Here is a 24,072-nt window from a genome sequence, read left to right as displayed (position 1 = left end):
TGAGTGGCATCAGGGCACCTACAGCAAACCTTTTCTGTCATCTTCTTCCCTTGAAGAAGTCAAGAGGAGCATATTTCTGGCAGCCCAGAAAGCCAGTCGTATCCTGGGCTGTATCCAGAGAAGTGTGGCCAGCAGGTTGAGGGAGGTGATTCTGCCCCTCTGCTCTTGTGTGACTCCACATGCAGTGCTGCATCCAGCTCTGGGGCCCCCAATGTCAGAAGGATGTCGACCAGTTGGAGCGAGTCCAGAGGAGGCCACGAAGATACTCAGAGGGCTGGAGCCCCTCTGCCATGGGGACAGGCTGAGAGAGTTGGGCTTGTTCAGCCTGGAAAAGGGAAGGCTCCGGGGAGGCCTTATAGCACCTTCCAGTACCTGAAGGGGCTACAGGAAAGCTGGGGAGGCTTGTTACAAGGGCCTGTAGTGACAGGACAAGGGGTAATGGGTTTAAAGTGAAAGAGGAAAGATTTAGATTAGCTATCAGAAAGAAGTTCTTCCCGGAGAGGGGGGTGAGGCACTGGAACAGCTTGCCCAGAGAAGCTGTGGATGCCCTATCCCTCGAAGTGTCCAAGGCCAGGCTGGATGAGGCTTTGAGCAACCTGGTCTAGTGGGAGGGGTCCCTGCCCATGGCAGGGGGGGTGGAACTAGCTGGTCTTTAAGGTCCCTGCCAGCCCAAACCGTTCTGTGATTCCATGATATTTCATATTTGGGACTGTAGGATATTAAGAGGCACCTAATGGGCACCTAATGGCTTTATATTCAAGGAGTTTGAATGCAACTGCAGAGGAAAGGTAATTTCTAATACAGTGTTACACACTGTAACATCCAGTCTTAGGCCTTCTTTATGCCCTGAATTCTTCACGTAGTTACAAAAACAGCCACATGCAAAAGTGGGCTGGAACTCTCTTGGGCACATATGGGCTGGTTCTGTCTATCAGAAGAATAAAGACTTTAAAGTGTAAAAATGCTAGAAAATAACAGAAGAAAATAAGAAATTCACAGCAAACCTAAATGCATGCTACTACCTGGGGGAAATGGAATATGGTACTTTGGAAATGGACTGAGCAGTATTTCTAGCCACAGCAGTTAGGAGCTGTTACTTTGATTAGAAAGCCCACGTAAATTATACTGCCACAGCTTGATGTCAGAGGGACATGCGTGCTGATTTAAAGTTGAGGGCAGTCAAATACACACCAAATAGGAAACAACAATCTCTTTCTTGACAGGTCTTTAATTCAGCTGGTCTTCACTAGTTAGTCTTAGTGGCAGGGTCTTCCTCTGAAGAAGGCATCAAAAAAGTTGTCCCAGGTTTCCTCTACCAGGTAGCCAGCAGTCAAAGCTGGGGCCAGTGCGTGGTGAAGATAGCCTCTCCTGCCAAGCACCAAGTCCAGAAGAACGTGCAAGAAGAGAAAGACAAGCACAGTTTGTGTACTGCATGGGGCAGGGGAGCCTGCTTGGTTTCTCCCACTACCAACTTCTGTTATTTTGGCTCTTGCTCTCCATCAGTTGCATTCCCAGCTACGTCCTTGCAGTCTCCACAACACTGGGAGCTAGTGAAAGGATAGGGAAGCCTGCATACCATATGGGTGAAATATTTATGTGAAAGAAATGGTTCACAAATTTAAAAGAAAAAACCCTAACCTGATTGCATTTAATTTAGGTTTCATTGCTCCTCCTCTTCTGAAGACACAGCCCCCAGCAAAGCTATACTCTGCACTGTAGTGCTCGAGCCTGGAGGCTGTTCTGTTGCACCCTCTCTGATGAAGAAGCAGGTGTGGGTTGCTGCATTTCTTGCTGACTTGCTTGACCTCACAAATCATCTGGGAAAAGAAACTCTTTCTGGTATGAGGTTTTTAAACATTCCCTATAAAAACAGCAGAATAACATCCTTCACTGTTCCTTACTTTCAGGAAACAGTTAGTTAGAGAGATGGCAAAAAAACCTACATTGTATATTAATTTCATCTGTTAACAACAGTAAGAAATCTTATAGAAACTGCTAAGAACCATGCTGAAAAATTCCCTACCCTAATCCTCAACCTGACTCTAATGTGGGCCTTGATAATACTGGAATCTGAGTGCTCAGAAGAGTCTCTGGTTTGAATCTGTCAGTCTCACAGGCTGATACTAAGGCATAAAATTCTGACAGATGCATTCAGAAAATTCAGACTTGTTGTGGCTTCATAAGGACAATTGTAATGAATCAGACATATTGTCTCAAGACCCTTATAATCTGAATATGTAGAGATGTACCTAAAATGCCAGGTAAGGCTCCAGAAAAACATTATTTTCTGGAACATTCTACTTTTCAGGTTTCTTCACCCTTTGGCCTCTGTTGCTGGGACAAGTCAGACTCTGTCAGCGTTTCTCGATCTGTGGTCTGTGCACCGGTAATGCTCCATGAGTTGTCAGATGCGAAAATAGTGAGGGAAATTATCAGTTATCACGAAAATAGTGAGGGAAAAAATGTAATGCATGAAGACAGTCATGATCCAGAGTCCCATATTAAAAGATCACAGATTTTACCACTTTACTAACAATTTTGCAATACAGTAAATTGTGTTTACCTATCTGTTGAGCACAGTTGGGGTTTTTTTCAGTAATTACTTTCAACCACTGAACTGCATTTATGATAAGCAGTGAGGTTTCTTCACATAAAGATCATCCAGTCCTTGGATATATGGGAAGTACAATTACAATTAAAAGGGTCTTGTAAATAGTGTGTTAGAAGATTGCCATGTTTGGGCCTAGATCCCTCACATTTCCAAACTGGGGAGGCGTTTGGCTATACAAAAAAAATGCAAAATCCAGTTCTTTAAGGAAATATTAGTGTCAATCAGAAAGAAAATCATTCTTATTCTGTTGTAGCATGACAATGAAAGAATACAAGAGACACTGCCAGTGTTTAGGAAACAGATTCCTGTCTACGGGATAGGAAATGAGCATGTGGTCTTCCACTGCCAACAGAATACAAAGGAATTGCTGAAAGATCAGCACCATTTATTTTATAAATTTTAAAGTCTTTGCATCTCTCCCTCTCCCCGCCTTTTTCTCCTCAGGAGCCAGCTCTTTGATTTATTTACTGCAACATTCCTTAGGAAAATGTCTTGTTTAGACTCTCTGCAGTTTTGCACTTGTCCTCTGAGTGGGTGTTACTTACCCAGCACTACTCAAAGGTGTCTGTGATATTGCTGGCACTGAGTGAGAGATGTAATGTACTGTAGGGTATTGCTCACCTTTCCAGAATAAACATTTACTTGAGAAGAAACCACTTTATGGGTTTTAGCTTTCATCTTTTCTACTTATGCTTTTGGTGTATAACAAATTTCAAAACAAAGAATGAAAGAATTTACCACCAGGCAAGACTGTGCACACTTAAAGTTCTGCTCAGGCTCAGAAGAAAAGTAAGGCAGACAGCTTGTCTCTCACAAGAAGAAAGATGTCACTACCGCTGAAATGGCATTCCAGTTTGCATTCCCTTTCTACACCTTATTTGAAGCAGATACTGCATTTTGGCAGGAAATGAAGAGCAAAAGCTTCCTGCAACGATAAACTTCATGACTCGATTTATATGAACTAAACCTTCTGTGCGTTTAGCATTACCCTTTAGAAAAACCTGACTGAATGCTCCAGGGTGAGCAGAAGGTGGATGCTGCGTAGGCTCCCGCGCACTACCAATCACTCCCTCGCTGGTCCTCACACATCTGACTCCTCTGTCCCATCGGGTTTGTGCCTTCCATGGGGACTACAACACAACCACGAAACTAAGCACCACCCAGGAACAGGGGTGCGGCCTCTGTGGATGCCAGCGGGGCTGCACCCACCTGTACCACAGAGCAGGACTTTCCCCACTGCATCTGGAACCAATTTGGGCTGTTGCCGGCAGAATGTCATCTCCTGCCCCTGGTCACACAGGAGGAGACATTTTGCTTTTCAGGTCTCAAGAAGATGCCCAAATTAGATTGCATCTGCAGTGCTGGGAGGGTCCCCTGCTCTGCCAACCACTCAGCACCACATGCACCCAAGGAAAAAATGTTTACCTGGTGTGGCCACGGTTAACCTTTTTTCCTTGCTGAGACGGTGCCCATGGATGAATTCACTCATGGAAGGGGGGCCCCTCAGAAGATATGATTCTGTGGAGGCAGGATGAGGGGGGGCTCTTAATAATTTCTGGAGGTAGGTCCCTGAAGTCCTGGGATGGCTCTGATCACAAAGGGAAGGTGAGAATAGTCTTGCAGGAGATCCAAGAAAAATACATATGGAAACAAGAGAGTTTTACTTTAATTACCTTTCAAAGCCTCATGAATGACAACATCACGTTAATGTGCTTAACAGGTAAAAACCAACTAGCGTTGCCACCCCACGTCATTTACACAGCAGAGCACCTCGCCTGCATTGAAATCCTCGTTCATATTAGGGAAGGAGGAGAAGAGGTTGAGTTATATCTCAGCATCCTGGAGTGAACATGTACAAGGCTCCCTGAATGTTCTCTTGGTTTTGCATTGTGACTAGAGCATACAAGAAAAGGGAATCATTATCTAGGACTTCTTTAACAGAGAGTCCTTTTCATCTTCAGAACCGTGGAGATCCCCACACCTACAGAGCTTTGGCAGGGCAGTCACAAGACAAGATGAGAACTCACTGCTTCAACACCAAAATATTTGCATGAGGTTATGAAGGGCAGCCACCCCCTTTCAAAAGGTTGCTTGCTCCCATGTAGAAAAATTGATCGGAGTGAACACATCCATGCTCTTGTCACACGGATGAAAAACAAGTGAGCACCAGAGCTTAACAAAACCATGCAGTTTCTTTTGTGTTAAGCACTGAATTGCTCATAGAGCACAATCCTTTTTTTGTTATTTCAGATGCTCATTATGGAAAACCTTAAAGAAAATTTAAGGAAAACTTGTTAAAGAGAATACATTCACACTACATTAAAGACATACAAGATGCACTGAGACACTGACAGAATACAGTTCAAAATGCTGCATTAAGGCGGAGGAAATAACATAGTGAGTAGGTGGATCAGAACCACATGTTGCCAGGCTTTGAATGTCATATTCATATCCTCCCCACCTCCTTCTCCCCAAAGCATGGAAAATAAAGAAAAAAAAAAAGGAAATAATTGTAACGTTTACAATTCAGTGAACGACTTTAATGAAAGTCTGGACACTGCACTGTGCTGTAAAGATCACTGCATGCATACCTTTTCCTCTGAGTGCCACTGCTGACCAGTAAGTTTGGTTGCTGTGGGCCCTGACTATGCAGGAGGAAAGTGTCTATGCTTGGCACGGTGGCTGATGCCTCCTCACTTACTTTAGGGCTGCCGATCTTGCTCTTTCCAAGCTTGCCTTTGCTGCGTCGGGACTGCTCATGGTCGAACTCTAAATCCTCCAGTCGCTGGGTAAGGGCAAGTTTTTGCTGGATAGCCATGCGTAAGAGAGAGTTTAGGGTCTTCTTCTCATCCTCCGCAGCTGCTAGCTGCCTCTGCATCTCATCCAGCTGCGTGACGTACTCATCACACCTGGGAAAACAAACAAGGCAGAAATATGAGGAACTGGTCCAAGAACCAACCAGGGATCACATTCTTGGACCACAGTTACAGGGACAGATTCCCATCCAAGCTTTTGCCAGATCTAATTCTGGAAGCAGACAGCCTGAATTCTTTCATTCCCACCTTGAAGAAATTTGGACTTGGATCTGAATGCCAACACTCCCCATTCAGCAGGGGAACCTGTTTCTAGAATATCAGAATAGTCTATGACGATGTCATATGTTTCTAATTCAGATAATCAGCAAATGGAGGGAAGGTTTGGGATTATCTTCAGGTTAGACCACAAATAACAATTTTGGGTTCTGGTTCCGCTAGTAACTCACCACAGATAAGAATGTCTACTAATTAGATAATACTATTTCCATAGACAGTAGTAACCACTTCAGCAAAATATTACCAAAAAATGATGAAAAAAAGACTGCAAGTGCTTTGAACACTTGACACATCAGATTTTGTGAAATGAGAAGCCCTTGGTTGTTTGCCCCTGTTAACTAATTGAAGAGGTGCTATTCAGGAAACCCCACATTGGAAGTTGTTTCACATTTACCGTTGAATCTCTTAGAGGCTTGTTCAGGTACCCATTGCTATGGTCACCTACTCCTTTTTAACCCTCAGCCTCTTTTATCTGCATGAAAAACTGTATCTTTTCCATTTGCTTTGGTTCTCTGACAGAGATTTTGAAATAAAACCACCTTTCTCAAGATTTGGTCATTGTTTAGGACTGAATTCAATTTAGTCCTGCTTTAAACAATGATTTCTAAAGTTAATGGGAAGAGGAAGGCATTTCAGGATGATCCTAGACACTTTTTGAAGTGAAATAGCTTCAGTTTGTTAAAAACAGACCATCAGTAAGAACCGAGTGATAATTCCATGACAGTAATGATTTGCAGGTAGCAGTACTATCTGACCATCAGACATTGGTGGCAACATCCAATAGTTTTTCACATTAAATGATGCAGCTCTCCTCCCCGTGTGACCTGGGGAGATCACAAAGAAATGGTGATCACAAAGAAGCCCCGAGAACTGGGCTTGTTCAGCCTGGAGAAGAGGAGGCTCCGAGGAGACCTCATTGCAGCTTTCCAGTATCTGAAGGGGGCTACAAGGGTACTGGGAGAGGACTTTTTACAAGAGCCTGTAGTGATAGGACAAGGGGTAATGGGTATAAATTGAAATCAGGGAGGTTTAGATTAGATATCAGGAAGAAATTCTTCACAGAGAGGGTGGTGAGGCACTGGAACAGGTTGCCCAGAGATGTTGTGGATGCCCCATCCCTGGAAGTGTTCAAGGCCAGGCTGAATGTGGCTTTGAGCAACCTGGCCTAGTGGAGGGTGTCCCTGCCCATGGCAGGGGGGTTGGAACTGGATGGTCTGTAAGGTCCCTTCCAACCCAAACCATTCTATGATTCTATGATTCTATTCTATGATCTGTATAAATCTAAATAGCTGTGCTGTGTGATTACAATAGTGTAATGGATGAGGATTTAACTTCATCAGTATCACCCTCAGAAAACAGACACAGAAAAATTTCGTTTTCCTTCTTAAAATGTGCAACAATAAACTTTTGAATTATTGCAAACTGAGGGATGAAACTAATTTCCCTGAAACTTTAATCTTCTCCTTGGGAAACAGAAATAAATTATACTTAAAAATTCAGTTATTCTTCACACATGAACAAACACACACATATATATATATTGCACTCCCCTTTGAATAATTCAGGCACTGGAAGCAAAATGACTGTCAGCCATAGTTTCAGCTACAGTTTCAGTATTATCTTTCTTCTACAGGACGTTAATAAGCATGACTGTCTTTATCCAAGCCTTGAGGAAGAGAGATATTTCTGCAACGTTGGTCGGCTTAAAGCCAGCTTGCACACCTCTTTCTGCTCCAAGCCATGAGATGTCTTATTGATGCTTTAGCCAGTTTCTTTGACAGAGACATTAGAATGAAATCAGCTTTCTGGAGTTTAAATTAAATGCATTTGAAATAGGAACAACTATAATGTCTGTGTTATCAGAGTTTTAAAGACTCATTCTTGTAAGCAGATAGATCCTGTATGCATCCCTTTTACTCTCTCCTGCTTTCCTCTTTGTCTAGAAGACACATTTTTTTTCCTCAAACATGCTTTCTTTTGAAAAGTTTTTAAAAAGTAACATCTGCAGCTACACCTGCAGCACAGTGCCACTAGAGGAACAAACTGCCTTGCTTTAGTATGCCCATAAGCCAATTTCCTTTTTGGAAAAAGATTTGTTTTCTTCAGGCCCTAGGATGTGTTCTTGGTATCTAGACATCTGCTTTGTAAAAACAGCTAAGAGCAGTTAAGAAACATAAGCCCCATGAAGACGGATATTACTAAAGCAGATTTAGACAAACCTGCTGTTTGTTACCTGCTGTGAACTATAACAAGCTGGCCCTAGAAATTTGGACATTCTAGATGCTGTTAGCTGGCCTCATGCTCAAGACAAAACCAATGTTGTTAATACCACATTTTCCAACTGTTCTGATTAATTGTATGCCTTTCCTAGAAGCCTCCCCATAATAGCAACCCCGCATTCTTGGCAGTTCACTGGGATGTTTGGGTGGTTCCAGTCATCTGACCTCCATCACGACTCGAAGTTTCCTATTATTTTTCAGAAACACATGGTCCATTGTCTCTGTGTTTTGTTGCTCAAGCTTTTTTGGGGTTTTTTTGAGAAAAAGTGTTCAGAAAGGTTAAACCTAGATCAGTCAAGTAAAGGCCACAATTAACTTTAGAAACTGCTGAATAAACAGCCTCATATCTCCTTGAAGTCTGCAGCAGTGAAGGTTATCCCATGTAGTGGGAGGTAGCTACTGCCTGCAGCCATGGCATTTCCCTTGAGTGAAATATTCCCTGCTACGCGCTAAGTGTGGGATAAAAAGAGAAGTGTTTCCAATTAAAAAAGAAAAAAGGATTGCACACATCTATACTACCGTTAGCCCACACATTTTATAAACATCTGTGAAATCTCACAGCATACCGAGGAAGGAAAGTTCAACAGAAACAACTCAAGTTCAATGAAGTTCAACAAGGCCAAGTGCAAGGTCCTGGACCCGGGTCGGGGAAATCCCAAATACAAATAGAGGCTCTGGGAAGAGTGGATGGAGAGCAGCCCTGAGGAGAAGGACTTGTGCTTCAGCCTGGAGAAGAAAAGGCTCCAGGGGGACCTTATAGCACTTTCCAGTACCTAAAGGGCAGACAAGGAAGCTGGGGGGGACTTTTACAAGGGTCTGTAGTGACAGGACAAGAGGTAATGGGTTTAAACAGAAATTCCTCCCTTGCCAGGTGTAAGCTGCAAATGACTATTAAATGAACAGCACTGCTATCTTGCTGTCTGCTGGTCTACTTATCTCCAGAGAAAGTCAAGATTTCACCTATTTCTCTTGTCTCAGAAAGGAAGCAGACAGTCACATAATCCACTTATTTTGTATGAACTGATCCAAGAAGCTTATATAGGAGTTTAAGAGCTTTCTAGTTCCATCTCTCTCCCTCTCATCCAAGAATGCAAACAAAATACTGAGTCAGGCTTATACCTAATTTAGGTAACATAAATCATAGCAGAGCTTGGGCTAAATCCCAGTGACACTGACAGTGACAGATCCCTGCTCTAACCATATAGGCATAATTCTTTTCTGATCATAAGTGTTTTCTCATCTAGGATAGCCTCAGGACCTGTCCGAAGTTCCTAGCCCATCTCTTCAGCACACTTTTTCCTTTAAACATAATAAAACGTCTCGATGGATGGAGAATAAAATCAGTGCATGTAGTGTCAGGACCGTGGAAATATCAGGAGTAATATTTCTTGCTCTGTCCTTTTGAGCATCTCTATTTAGGCTGGGAAAGACATGGACTCAGTAAAATTAGCTTCCTGAATCCACTTAGGATCCTGCTTTAAAAGTAGTTCCTTCTCTCCTTCAGCACTAGACCTCTCCCCAGGGCAACCTGTATTCTAGATGTGAAAACTAATGTTTTAAAGAATTTAATTTTCATTTGCCCTCTGGATGAGTGCTGGCCACCCATGCCACTGCTTCACACTCCCACAGCTCCCACCAGGGGTCAGCGACTCAGGGTTGGAGTGAGGGGAAACAAGGGAAGGGGCAGGAAAGGCTCTCACTGCTTTTTCTGGTCTGGGACTACTAAAAGCAGTCCAGGACAAAATAAGCAGGCTAAAGGCAGGAGCTGAACATGCGCAGGGGAGCACACAGCCCTGGCATCAAACAGAAACTTCAACTCTGCTCTGCCAAACCCATGCATCCCATGGAAAAGAAGGTTTTGTACTCTGCTGCTTTCTTGTTCTAAAAGAGCTGTTTGGGGAAAAGGGAGTTTGAACTGTATTGAGGACATATAATTGACAGGGCTGAAGTAAATTCAGAGAGGGATCAAGGCTAATGAAAAGGGAAGGAGGAAGCTGTACAGATCAGAGCCACAGAGATCTTGGTTTGGGAAACAAACAGTCCCAGAAGGAAACTGGTTTTAACTGTTTTTTAACAAAGTCACTGAGGTGAAGGGCTCCAAAGAGGAGAATTGAGTCGGAGGATCTTTCCTGAAGTGGCAAAACCACAGCAAAATCGACGAAGGAACAAGCATGCAAAAGCACAGGGCAGGGGCTACGGGGAGGGTTGGGGGGTGAGGAGATCCAGCCCACCCAAGCAGGAAGAGTGAGGTGCTGATGAGAGGGCCTGTAGTGACAGGACAAGGGGCAATGGGTTTAAATTGAAAGGGTGTAGATTTAGACTGGATATCAGGAAAAAATACGGAGAGGTTGGTGAGGCATTTAGAACAGGTTGCCCAGAAAAGCTGTGGATGCCCCATCCCTGGCTGTCTTCAAGGCCAGATTGTATGGGGCTTTGAGCAACCTGGTCTAGTGGAGGGTGTCCCTGCCCATGGCAGGGGGGTTGGAACTGGGTGGTCTTTAAGGTCCCTTCCAACCCAAACCGTTCTATGGTTCTATGAAAAAGAGCACAGGGAGAGGTACAAGCTGGACAGAAGAACTTTTGATGACAAGCGGACATAATCACAGAATCTTAAGGAATGGAAGGATGCATAAGTGTCAGGGAAAAATCACAGAAAAAGGAGGGGTCCTGCTTTCTGCATAGGAAAGCTTTGGAGAAAAGTGTAATCTTTGCTGTTCAGACCAGAAACAGCTAAGCTGTGTTTTCCTAATGTGGTGTGACCTTTATGCAGTGCATTTGAGGAAGAAACCATACAGTTCAGCACCAGAATGTACATCCCTTTGGGGACCAAATGAACAGAAAAGGATATTTTACAAAAGAGAAAGGATATTGCTCTATCAAACAGTATATGAAACAATTTTCAGATCTATAATATGACTTTACTTTCAGAAGGATGTTCGCTCTACAATACAAACTCAGGAGTAAGTACCATGTGATGCAGGATAACCATGGAAACCACTGTTTTATTCAACAGAAGACTAAACAATTGCTTTTTTATGCTGCGGGGTGCTATTGCATCAAATATTACTGCATGCAGAATCTTACAGTTTTGTATTTTCAAAATTATTTCTCCTTTTGAACAGACATCTACAGTACATCAGCTCTCTGTCATTTAAACAATTGCTTTTTCAAATGGAGTGTTCAGAATGAGTCAATGATTTGAACATTACGGAAGATTGATTTAATTATAAAGGCTATTAGATTCCAGGGTAGGGAAGGGAAACGAATATTTTACAATAGAAAAATCTATAGGAGCACACTAATGTGTAAGACCTTGCAGTGAATGATTTTTTTATAACTGTGCTCAGAGAACACTGGGCAAAACTTATGACCTTAAGGCCATGCATTGAGTGTTTAATCAGTACTGCACGGAGTTTACCAGCAGCAGTAGACTCGGCCAGTCACTGAGATCCCCTTTATAGTTCATAGAAGAGAAACAGAAGCTTCATTTCAGCCTACATACAAGACATTTAGACAAGGCATCTATATGAATGACATCCTTTAAGCCTTATTCTCACAGAAAAGATGCTGCTGATTGCCACTAGCTTTAGGATATGCCTTAAACCCAACAAAAGTGCGCAGTCAGTGCCCAAATAGGGTAAAGAGCATTCAGTACACCAATACCCTAACACTCCCTTTAAGTACCAACTTCTAAATCTTTGCAAACTTGTTTTATCTCATAGGCTGATGATTTATGCTCCATGTAAGACCCTTGTTTGTTTTATGCTCATGATGCCACTCCTCTGGAGTTAGTAGCCTTCCAGGTAGCCTTATAGAGTTAGTACATTTGTGTATCTCCTAGAGTAGTGAGTTTGCAAATAAAAATTGACACATGCATTTCTAAAACACACACACAACTTTGCTTTCTTGAAGAAAATCTTTAGATGCCAGTGAAACCAATGAAGCTACTTTGGTTCATACCACCTGCTGAGTTGGTTCTTCAATTCCATTATGTTACTACACATACTCTTCTGACAATGAACCTATGACAAATTTGTACACAGCACCAATGTCACGACATGTAAATGTCCCTTCTCTTTCCTTCCCACCTATCCCAGCTGCTGCTGACACTGTCACTGAGCAACAGAGGACCTCAAAAGGCTGGAAGAGGTGAGATGGCACCTTTGTACCACAGGGAGCGCTGGAAAGAGGTTGGCATGAGGCATGAAGTCTTGCCATTTTTAGACTGAAGCACAAGCAACAAATCTGCATTGTGTTTGACCATAAGGAAAAAAAGCACACCTTGATGTAACAGAATAATTTCCTAAGGATACTAATTTCCTTGCTTATTTGGGAGTTAAGAATTTGTTGATGAAAGCATTGGACCTTTTAAAAATAATATTTTTAGGTAACCTTTTAAAAAGCAGCTAAAACCAAAAGCTCTGAAGAAGAAGGTGTGGGAGAAGGAAAGATGAGAGAGAATTAATTACTGTCCTGTCAGGAAGAACTATGTTACAGAAGATAAGTGAAACTTTTATCCTGTGAAGGTAAAGATAATAAATTGAATATCACAGCAAGATAAAATAAGAATTCATGCTGGAGTGGGAAATTGAAGTGGCCTCACAGTTATTAGTGCTGGATTACAGCATAGGCTGGTTGATGAAATAGATTTTACTAGTGGTAAGTAATAAATCTTACAATAATGAAAACACGGGATTCTGAAGATCATCATTAACCATACGACAGCTTTACATGACAGAGTCACTGTGTGCTTCTGAATGTAAAAATCAGCCACATAAATCTACTATTCGATTTGCACTGTAAAAGACCCTATAAATGCAAATATACTGTAGGTTGATATTAGCATTTATAACACTTTACTCAAGGTTGTACTGACATTGTTATTCTCCAGACTCTTTTTTTTTTTTTTCCAAGACATGCATCTCAGTAGCACTTGAAGGCTTGCAGTTTTTGCACAGTGTGCACTCTGAGACTCATTCACCTTCATCCAGCAAACCCCTGACCTTGCAGAAAATCATTTCTCTCTCTCCTCCTAAGCACCCAACATGTGTGGCTAAGTCTGTTCTCTCTTAGCACACACATATTTAATTTTGCAGTGCTGAGCCAGACAATGAAGCTGTTTCCCTTACCTGGTTGCAAACATTGCTCTCAAGGATGAGAAGGTTGCTGCATCTTCCTTCAAAGCCTTTAATTCATTCCGTAGTTTGGTCATGGTTTCAGTCACCATTGCTTTTTCATTTTCGTATTTATTCTTCAAATTGGCTAGTGCCACTTCAGCCGTCTGAAAACACAAACAAGGATATACGCTTATGAGATGGATTATGGTAACAGCTAAGAAGCTATGCTTGATTTTACTTTTGATTTCCTTCTTCATTCACACAATAAAAGAAGTTAGACCTGGGCTTCGTTGCACTGCACCCTTTAATGTCTTCTTTTAAGTTGTACGCCATGAAACCAGGAAAAGGAGAAAGCAGTTGAAAGGACAAAGTCACTTTTTCAATGCACTGGCAACAACCAGATACCTTAAATGTCTCTGCAAAACTATGCAGCTGTATGTTGAGGACTCAGGCAGGAGAGGAAGTTACTACTACCTGCTGCCATGTCAGCTGAGCTGCAATGAACAACCATGTGTGTCCCCTGCCCATGTTGCACAGCACGTGAGGCTCGGCCTCTGTAGCTGAGGTGGGAATTCACGTGTTTCACCTCGTGCCTCCTGCCAGCTGAGGCTTTCCTTGGGTGAGGTGACTGCCAGGACCTGACAGCTTGCCCCTGTGTCTAAGCACTGGCAATGCCTACTGCTGTGCAAACCAGCATTATGCTGGCAGTTTTAACCACTACAAAAAAAGAACATCAAGAAAAAAGCGTAAATTACAATTTTCACTTAATGGAAAGGCAAGGCTTTATCATCATCTTATTCCTTCGTTTTTTCTGTTCCCTCCTTTCTTTTTTTCAATTTCACCCATTAAATTTCTTTAATTTACTGTCCTACTGCCATTAATAATTATGTTTGTCATATTTTTTGCAGGCGTTGAACCTTCTATTTTACCTATGAAGTTTAGTATCATTTTGAAGTTATCAAAAATACACAGTTTTATAGAGACCTTATACCTACTGCTATGAGACATTTAAAATTGTTGCCATTTAGATGAATAAAAAAATGTTTCCTTTGACATTTACTCAGAGGGCGTTATGGCTGTTTTCTCACTTCATTTAGTGCATAATAATTGGCAGCTTGAGCCATCACCAGGGGAGAGAAGCGTAGAAGAACATTAGTTTACAGCAACCAGCAAAAGAGACATGACAAAAGATGGCAGTGGCCAAACTGTTGGAGACCTATTTCAAACTCAGTTTTCTGAAACTCAGTGCGTTTCCCACTAACAATGTTTCTTCACAAAAGGACATATTAGCATCTCCTACTAAAATACAACTCTATTCATGTGTGACTGGGGAAATAGCACAGGTAGAAATGGCAATGTTAAAATAATTCAATCTTTTTTTTCCAATTGTACGCTCGCCAGTAACATTTTCTCTACTTTCACATTAGTTTACATTGAGAGATTTTTAAAAATCACCAGTAACTACCTGTCATTTTAAATAGATGGGTTTTTCCATGCCAAATTTGAAATCATCAGTAATACACATTAAAAAAATCAACCACTTAGGGATATGTTAAAATAAATCCAGCTTTTTTCAGCCTTGCTGACATATGCTTTGATATAATGTAGGATGGTAGACACCATCCTATGCCTTGGCAGGATAAAGTAGAAATAGCTTTCCCCCTGTTTTCAGCCATAAGCAGAAATGTACACTCACAAGTTAACATGGAGAAAAAAGATTAACTATGTTTAATAAAACTACTTTTTTAAAGGCAAATCTAGGAAACAGTGCATCAGAGGACAGATTTCTATTTAACAGATGTGATTAAATCAGATTTATTTAAGAATTTTCAGGTCACTAATGAGGCAGAAGTGATTTATGAGAGCACAGGGTAGACTACACAGCCCAGAGTTCTGCTTTGCCCCCAAGGCAAGAATTCCTTTGTAAGAAAAATACAGCCCCATGTCTCTTAACCTATCATAGCTCATCTTCCAATGCAGAATTCTAGTCAAGATTTTCCTTTGTTTAGGAACGAACATGAGTTAAAGATAGGTGCCACCTACTGCTAGACTGTAAAAAAAATCATTAAATTGTTTCACCAGTTGAATTACGTATTCCATGTAAACCCAATAATTTACACATCACTGAAGCTGTGCACAAAGATCAGGCAGATCATTGTGATCCCTACGCTTTAGTCTGGATGTCAGGGTAAGCTAAATGGACATGTAACAATACAAGATGAAAAATAACTTAGAAATACAATTTACTTGGTGAGTAAAGGTAACAGAGGAAGGACTGTGTCAAATTTTCAACTTTTTTTTTTCTTCCTACTAGAGTTTTGCATGAAACAACATACAGAAAACAAAGCATAAATTGTAAACCCTATTGGAATCGCCTGGTGGCCCTCCACACGCCCAACAAGCTTTTGAACACAACCCTTTGCAGGCTGTTGAGGGTCTCCTCCTGAGTCTCCTAAGTGAAGAACAAATGGGCATAAGTGCTCTACTAGAGAAGCAAATCAATAAAAATGTGATTTTAATAGGCAAGAGAAGGAAGGGGGAAGCAAGCTGTGGGAGATTCTGTTAGCAACCTGCAGACAGGGCCAGCAGACCGGGTGTGCATCGCTTTAGCGTGGGGCACAGCACGCTCAAGAGGTCCCTGTAAGAGCTGGTGGGCACCAGGCGGTGCAGATGCTCAGGTTACCTACAGCTCATCATTCTGCGCCCTAATGCTGACTGAAATCCATTGCTGCCAGACTCCTCGGCTCAGAGGCTGGGGTTTTACAATGCAGCTAAGTCAATCTATACTGGCTAGCTGCCACTAAAAGAATCATTACCCAGCCTTTCCCCATCCCTACCCTTTGCAGGTGGTTTGCTTCTATGCCTACTGTGAGCCAGCCTGGGGAGCCTGAGGAGGCAGAAAACTCACCTGATGCACCCCAAGACAGAATGCATAATGGGGAGCAGGGCTAAGGGGAGAAGGGGAACTCAGACTCTGTCTTTCAGAGGTACCTATATGTCTGCTCACTCAGCCGTACTGTTAGACTGGGCCTCAAGAAACAGGGACCAAACAAACTGAAGCCACAGCTTCATGTTACTCTTCCTCCAGCACCAGCTATGGGCTAAATTATTTCTATTTGTTCCCCCTCTTGGGTGATCTCCAAAATGGTACCCACCGAGGCATGTATGTGTGGTTGTGTCTGAAACCAGTTCTGCAGGATAATCTAGCATCGTGGTTTAACTCTGGTCAGCAAAATACCACGAAGCCACTCGCACACCTCCCCTCCTCCTCCAGTGCTAAAACCAGCACATCTAGACTTAAAGACCTGGGGTGAACGATGCATGCAGAGTGCTCTGAAAGGAAGGATGGGGCAAATAAAAGCCGGCATCTCCAAGTACTGGGTGACAGGAAACTGATGCCCAGGGCCTGGCATCGCTTTTAACAACTTTTTGAGGCATTTGGATTTAAGCTGTGGTTAACTACAAATATGTGTCAGAGAAATGAGAGAACTTTGCTCCACACAAACATGCAGCCTCTAATGAACACACACGGAAATGGGGAGCACAAGAAAAAAGATGAAAACACAGAAAAATGTGTGAATACTCTTCAGTGAAGTAAATAGTGCAGTAGGAGAGACTTCTGACACACCAGTCATGGCAAGGAACTGGGCAAACGAACTACCTAGCCATTCAGCAAGCCGCCTGGAGACATGGGATTAACGACTCACAGAGCATTTGTTGTGCAGAAGTAGTCATCTGGAGCTGACAGCAAGGCCAGGGGCAAGCAGACAGCTCCAACACCTGGGTTCTTGTGGTATGTGAAGGACTAGCAAGGAAAAGAGAGCTCGGGAATACAGCGCTCAGACCCCCCATCCCCAAAACCCAGCCATGGATCTGCACAGCTTGAGGTGAGCACACACCCAAAGCCCCAGAACCCCAGGCAATGCCAGAACTAACAGCATCCTTTGCATCCCCCTCCTTATCCTTAGAGAAGAGATATTTGCCCAAATCCTGCTGCCTAACGGTTGCCACCTTAATCCTGAGAGCCATAAACAAATCTCACTTGCTCTATATATTCACATTCTAAGATGACTTTGTATCCTATTTATTTTACATTAGTAGTATGAGGAGCAGATCAAGTAAAAAAACCATTGCTGAAAGAATACCAAGTCCTACAGTGGTAAGTATTTCATTTTTTCACACAAGAAAGCAGAACAGTAGCCTGTTATTTTAGTGCTGAAATCTATTTGGTACTGTATTTTTCCATCCAGCTTGGCTTTTCCAGGAAAAATTCTGCCATATTCTGTCTATATAATATCAGGGCATTTGTTTATAGATGAGGTATTGTATGTCTGGGGTTATCAAGTTATTTTTTTCTGAAGGACTTAGTGCGTATCTCAGTTATGGGAGCTGGGGACACAGTGGTTACTGCCAATACAGATGTGAAGGTCTTGCTGACTCAACTCCTTCCCATCGAACTATTTACCTACGAGAACAACTGATCATTTTTCAGTCAGAACTTCAGGATATTAAAATCACCTCATAGGCAGCTTTGCTTTCTGTATGTTATTAGAAACCAAAATCAAAACCATTATTGAGCTGCTCCTAAAACTTAGTGTATATTTGATATTAACTTACAATTTATGCTGCTTGTTAAGGCTAATGCTACTGGGTTTGCTGCACAAAACTGGTGCTGACACAGTAATCATGGCTATGAATAAATGGATATATAAATCAAGGCAAGGTAAGCAAGCAAGCTAGCAAGAAATATGTGCCTTGCTATCTTGAGCAATTGATTAATAATCCTTTTTGCCAGGCATAGGTTTGCAGCTTCTTAGAGCAAATCTTGCTCTCTTTTTTGTGTTAGAGTTTCGTGTATTCTGTTTGCAGCCCAGCCTAAGCTTAATTGAAAACACTGCTAAAGAAAATACAGTTAGGGGAAAAAAAGAAAAAAAAGAAATCTCATCAGCCAAACACTTTAAACTAGGTAACATCTTGTCAGGTTCAAACAGAAATTTACTGTAAACTGCTACAGTCTCAAAAGGTGTAGCCGCACTGCTGGGGTGCAGATGCTGTTGGGGCTGCCCTGCATACGGGTAAGTTACCTGTGACCTGTGCAGAGAACTGGAAATAATTCAGGTTAGGAGGAAACTCCATTTGCTCTTTTCCGATACACCATTCGCCCCTGTGTACCTAACAGGATGTCAGTACACTGCCACCAAGTACTGGGAGGAAAACTGTACAATTCTGGTTTTAATCTGATGCTGCAATGCTTCTGGTGGTCACTAGATAGCACTCGTGCTTCCCTGGTTAGGGGTGCCCCTTTCACTACCTAGGCACAGCCCAAAATACCAGACCCATGGGCCTGCTGCTGGTCTTCCCCCTCGATCTGATTGGCAACATTTCCTGGGAAGGCCAGGTGTTAGCATTCCATGGTGCATTTGATCCTGCTCATCTTGCTTTCCCATAGTATTTCAACCAAAAAAGCTTCACGTAAAGTGTCTCTGCCTGGAGTGCTAACAATACAGGTGTTTTTGTGGTAGTATTTCTACACAGCCCGACGAGCTGTGACCTGGCCCCACAGGAGGCCGAGGATGGGCCTGGACACCTAGGCCCCACCAGCTGCAGGCTTCCCTCTCACAGGGGCCTGCTGCAGCTCTCCCCTGCTGCTTCGGGCACCAGCAGCGTCTTGCTGCATCATCTAAGGGGTGAAAAGATACGATTTCGTATTAATGTCAGCTTCATTAGGGCTTGAGGAAAGTTTTTTTTTTAAATATCACAATTCTAGCTCTTGTGGTTCTGGAGCAAATGGGAAAAACTGAACCAGATGTCCTTTGTAGGCTCATCTAAACTGAAACACATGAAGGAAAAGTATCACCAGCTTATTTCTGCTTAAAAAAAAATATATTTTGGAGGGGAAAGAACTAAAGGGAATGAATCTCGACTCCTGTTTTTTGAACATGAGATTTGCTTTGGGTCCTGGGACACATCCCTCATGTGAGGCTGGCAGAACTGCTAGCGCATATTAGAACTTCCCCCCACCTCTGTAACTTCAAATCTCTCCTACCCTTTTATATTATTATGTCTTTTAACTTGAAAGTTTGAGGATGTTCATATTAGGTTTGCATGAGTGGTATTGCAAGACTCTATAGCCAGTTGCACAGTTACCAATAGCTATGCTGCTATCCAATAAATAAAAGCTTAATTAATGGCACCTCCTTACTCAGCGAATCTATCTTTCCCATTTCAGTGCGCACGCTTTAGGATGACACTTCATTTCTGAAAACAATAAAAGAGCAAGGCTGAGCTAGATTCTCTGGTAGTATCAGAAGATAAATAATAGCTCTATGCTAATGGAAAAAACTTTAATTTGGAATCTAAACCCATATACCTCAATTACATCTTAATTACATTTTAATTACATGGAAAATCCACATATAACTGCTCAGAGCTATTATTGCTTAGCTAGAGATGGTATTTAATTACTTCAATTAATATTTAACGTGTTGTATTGGAGGGGAGAAAATGATATAAAAGACTCAATGTATATTGAAATATTGCTGCAATTTAAAAATCCCCAGCACTCCAGACATGCAGTTAGAGGTCCAACAATCAATTAAACTTGAAGCCGTAGCTTCAGACTGCTTGACTATTGGGAATTTTAACACTGAAATCCCATCACTGTCATCAGATAATGGTGTCCCAAGCTGTTAACCAGGATTCATGCCCCCATGTGGTGATCACTGTGCTAGTTTTAGATGAAAAATATCCCAGGCAAGCTGGAACGATGCCTCTGCTGCTGCATCCTCTTGCATTCAGGCTTAATTCTGGGCATAAGGAGATGCACTGAAGCAAACAAATCTATTTGCATGCTTAAATTTAACTTTCTAAAATGCCTGCAGATCTGGAGTCTAATGGATAGGAAGGGCTTAGGAGGACATACTGCGCAAAAAAAATAGCCAGTCCTCTCTAAAAACAGACCACTATGTGGTCATTTTGGCATTTGATGTAAAATGCATTAATTCTCAGCTTGTTTGACTTGGTGCAACATCAAAAATAAAGTGATTTGATGATTTCTTCTTCTAAGTTGTGAACGTTTCCAAAATAATAATTTGAATTTTTTTATCCTCTTACAACATAACTTTACAATGAATCCTTCTCAAAAGAAAAAAAATTCCAGTCACTGTTTCAGCCAGCTTTATCATATAGTGATATCCCTTTTCTTAAAATAACCAAACCCCTGATTTTATTTCTTAAAGGATTAAAAATGTTAAAATTTTGTTAAAGGAGAAATTAATTCTGACTAAAGAGAAGAATCTTCAACAACAACAACAAAAATTCCAACCACTTGCAATGAAAATAACTCAGCATTTCACCTGCTGTCTTACCAAAGAGATGTCCAGTTTCTGTACAGTCCAAAGCCACTGGTCATGCTCCTACTCCTGCCATTCTCTTCCCAGGGAGTGCTTTAGCTTTTGTGGCATTTATTTTTAATAGCCTTAAATTTCCTGGGGGGCCATTTAAGTTTTGCAGTCTGGGGAGCATTACCAAGAGTCAAGAAGAATGTGACACATGGCTTGGAGCACCAGCTCCACTAAACCCCACCAGCAGGGCCACCTGCAGCTGCTGAGTTGGTGGCCCAGGTGATGTCCCCTACACTTGCCTTCCCCATCACTCCAGGGGTACCTGCCCTGGTGAGGGGTCAGCATGCCCCTGAGAGCCCCTCCCAGCATGCTCCATTTTGTTTTCCAATGTTGAAAATGGTTTTGTTTCACAATACTGATAGCGACATGCCCGTGCATCAGAGGTAAAGAGCTTAAAGGGTGGAGGGGAGAGAAGTAGGGAGGGACGAAAGGTCTGCCCTTGCCATGACTGAGTGAGAGGTTAAATAACCTGTGAGTAAAATTTCTTCCTCCGAAACACTTCGGGGAAAGCTTCTAAGTGACCTGTATAAATAACAGATGTACCTGACTGACTGCTTTATTAACATCTTACCTGCTTGTTGGCTTTCAGCACTGCTCTCAGGGTTGCGATCTGCTCCCGCTTTGTACTCAGGAGTGATTTCAGTTTCAGTATCTCTTCCATTAAGGCCTCCTTGTCTTTATCGATCATGGGCGCCAGCTCCCGAGCTGCAGCACGCTGGCGCGACAGCTGCAGCGACCGATCGACCGCCTTCTGCAAGTGCTTGATTTGGTCCCTGATTATGGCATTGAGGTTGTAGATGTTCATCGGCTCTTTGCGGATGTCACTGGTGTCAGAGACAGGGGAGGAAGGAGGGGCTGTGATGACAGGAGAAATGGTAGGTGTTTTCGTTGGGCTCTGTTCCTTGCCAGGTTCCGTGGCCTCTTTTGTCACCTGCTCAGTCGGGGTCCTGGCTTCTACGGGTGATGACACCCCCCTTCTGGCAAGCCGTGGGGAAAGGAGACCACGAGGGTCATCCGGTCCTTTCAGGCTCCCGCTGCGGGTGACTCTGCTTTGCCTGTAATAGTCCAACATGACCCGGTTTGGTGTCTCGTTGTTGCACAGGCAGACGTGATGGTAGAGCTGGGCCAGCTCCTCACTAAATGTCACCAGCTCATCCTGGGCGGTGTTGAGGGTATTGTGGTTTTCATTTGCTATGCTTGTCATCCTTTGTAATTCTTTTTCCATGTGGACCATTTTTTCCTGGCTTTCCTTGGTCGACTTCTCCAGGTTTGTCACCTGCTCATCGTATGTCTGGATTCTGCTCTCATACTTGGCCTTCTCTTCGGTGTAGTTTTCCACATACTTATTATATTTCTCCTTTAAGGCTTTAATTTCTGCTTTAAGGTCTATCACCTCAGTAACAGCTACTTTGTATTTACATTCCAGGATCTCCAAGCCATTGATGTCCACTTCGTAGTCGTGTGCTTCCTCGCTGGGGTCTCGACCCTTCTCACAGTCAAGCTCAGCTTTCAGCTCCTTGTTGCTCTGCAGTCCCCTCATGGCATTGACGTGCTCCGTGAGCCTGTGGACTCGCTCGTGTTGCTCAGTCAGGGCTCCCTTCGTGTGCTCCAGCTGCGTCTGAGACTCCTGCAAGTTAGCCAAGAGAATGGCCTTCTCTCTCTCCACCTGCAACAGAGTCAAAGTAAGAAACCCAGGATCTCATCCTGCCCATGCTGAACACCAAACTCTGCAATCGCATTCATCTCTTCCGCTTTCCTGCGCTGCGTATGCAACTTGTAGGCTTCGAAGAGATTTTAGCCGTATACACCTAAACCATAAAATTAAGTCAGTGTGATGCATGTAACTCTCAGAAGGTTATGAAGTCCTAGCCTCTGTTACAGTTTGCAATATCACTAGGTCACAATTTTATACATTGCCCACTGAAGAACTACTTAATGCCCAACCACTAAGTGCCTAATCAGCTAGAGTGATGATAGGGGATTTATTATGACATATGTTGTCCAAATCTTAATAGGCATGAACCCCATCACTGTCAACTATAAGCTGTTCCACTGGTACATACACATTTCTCAGTGGGGTTTGAATTTACATTTCCCATTAATAGCTCTACCAATCCTTCACAGTATTTATTTACCTCTTTGGACTGTTGCAAGCTTTCATTAAGGCTTGATTACTGAATACAAATACAGTAAACAAATGGCTGTGTACATTTCCACAGATTAAATAACTTGTTGTGTGTGAATATAACACAGATCATGAGACTGAGCACATGCATCTCCACACTCCCAGCACTTAACTGTAAGCAAAATCCACCCTTTTTAAGGACAAGGCAGAAAAAGTGGGATTTGCGGTATAGCTAACAAACCCCTGGTTCTGACCCTGTAGGTTTCTTTCTGAATAGCCACAGAGAAGTGTGGATGTTGAACAGCAGAAGCAGTCATGGAGGACTCCTCCAGAAGTTTTCATGCACAGCACCCTCAAGCAAGTGAAGAAAATCTGATCTGCTGAGGTACTTGCTACTCATGCTAACACCCCCGGAAGACTCACATTTCAGGTTTTAAGTGTAATGGTCCAAGTCTTTTCTACGCCTTTGTCCTGTTCTGAGTTATAAATTGGGAAGCACAGGAAAGCACAAGGTGATGGGATCCTTCTTATTTTCAAGGCTTTTGCAATGGGATCCTGAACCTACCAGGTTTACTGCTCTCTCTCTCCCACTGTTGCAGTATCTCACCCTGTGTTTACACACTCAGTGAAAATGGCATACTCCACGTTCCCTTTATGAGTAGCTGAATTACTAATTCAGAGAATTCAAAGCTGTCAGTTCCAAAAAACCTTTTACAACAATCTTTCCCTTCCCCATCTGTATCCCCTCAGGTAGCCCTTGGAAGAGAGTCAAAACAGCCACCATGAATCTTACTGAAGGAAAAGCCTTTTAGAGACCTAGAGGGTATTAATGCCATCTCACAAAATGTTCCAAGCAGTGGTTCAACCTCCTGTTTTCTCATAATGATGCTTTTGAGCAATGGCTGCTGCTCAGAAGTATTAAGGCACTAAAGCATATGATGATCCCTTGGTTTTACAGACAGACTTTCAAACTGTGGCCTCTATTAGAACCAGCAATCAATTGCAGACAGAAACGGGAAGAATAAAAACAGAAGCCATGTTAAAAACATCTAAAAATCCAGCCTAGTTTTCTTCTGTACAGGTGACTGATGGAATAAGAATTAAAAAAATACAGGGCCAAACCTCATGATTATTTTATGACTCAGGAAGAGGCTGTCTCCTTACATATAGGGCGCTTCACTTTAGGCACTGCATCATCTGTGCTGTAACACAGAAGAGGACAGCCGAGCACCACAAGTATATTGGTATTTTTCTCCATTTGATGTTGTTTCCTGGTTGCTGCCTCAGTCTCCTGCTGCTCCTTGTTGTTGCTCGCCCCCCTGTGTGAGCCAACCTTTGTTCAGAAAAAGTCAAAAACAGAGCAACCATCCCCTTTGCCAAGAGCATCTTAAAAGGTGACTGCTCTCCACAGATTTCTCAGTCAGACCTGTCTTGGGGGTGCCTCA

General features: G+C 42.7%; 1 protein-coding gene across 1 annotated transcript in view; it reads right to left on the bottom strand.

Annotated features, from left to right (window-relative positions):
• Positions 1 to 24,072, bottom strand: part of BICD1 (bicaudal D homolog 1 (Drosophila)) — a gene marked incomplete at its 5' end in the record, with an annotated part of 84,300 nt that overhangs the window by 17,333 nt on the left and 42,895 nt on the right. Inside the window, 4 exons of the mRNA XM_010154758.1 lie at positions 4,037 to 4,227; positions 5,203 to 5,520; positions 13,112 to 13,263; positions 21,074 to 22,168. Of these exons, the coding sequence (XP_010153060.1) occupies positions 4,037 to 4,227; positions 5,203 to 5,520; positions 13,112 to 13,263; positions 21,074 to 22,168 (1,756 nt within the window). The remainder of the gene's footprint in view (positions 1 to 4,036; positions 4,228 to 5,202; positions 5,521 to 13,111; positions 13,264 to 21,073; positions 22,169 to 24,072) is intronic.

Source organism: Eurypyga helias, unplaced genomic scaffold (genome assembly GCF_000690775.1).
Source record: "Eurypyga helias isolate BGI_N326 unplaced genomic scaffold, ASM69077v1 scaffold7247, whole genome shotgun sequence".
Classification (NCBI taxonomy): Eukaryota; Metazoa; Chordata; class Aves; order Eurypygiformes; family Eurypygidae; genus Eurypyga; species Eurypyga helias.
The sequence above is the reverse complement of the archived record's forward strand: the minus strand, read 5'-3'. Positions and strand labels throughout refer to the sequence as shown.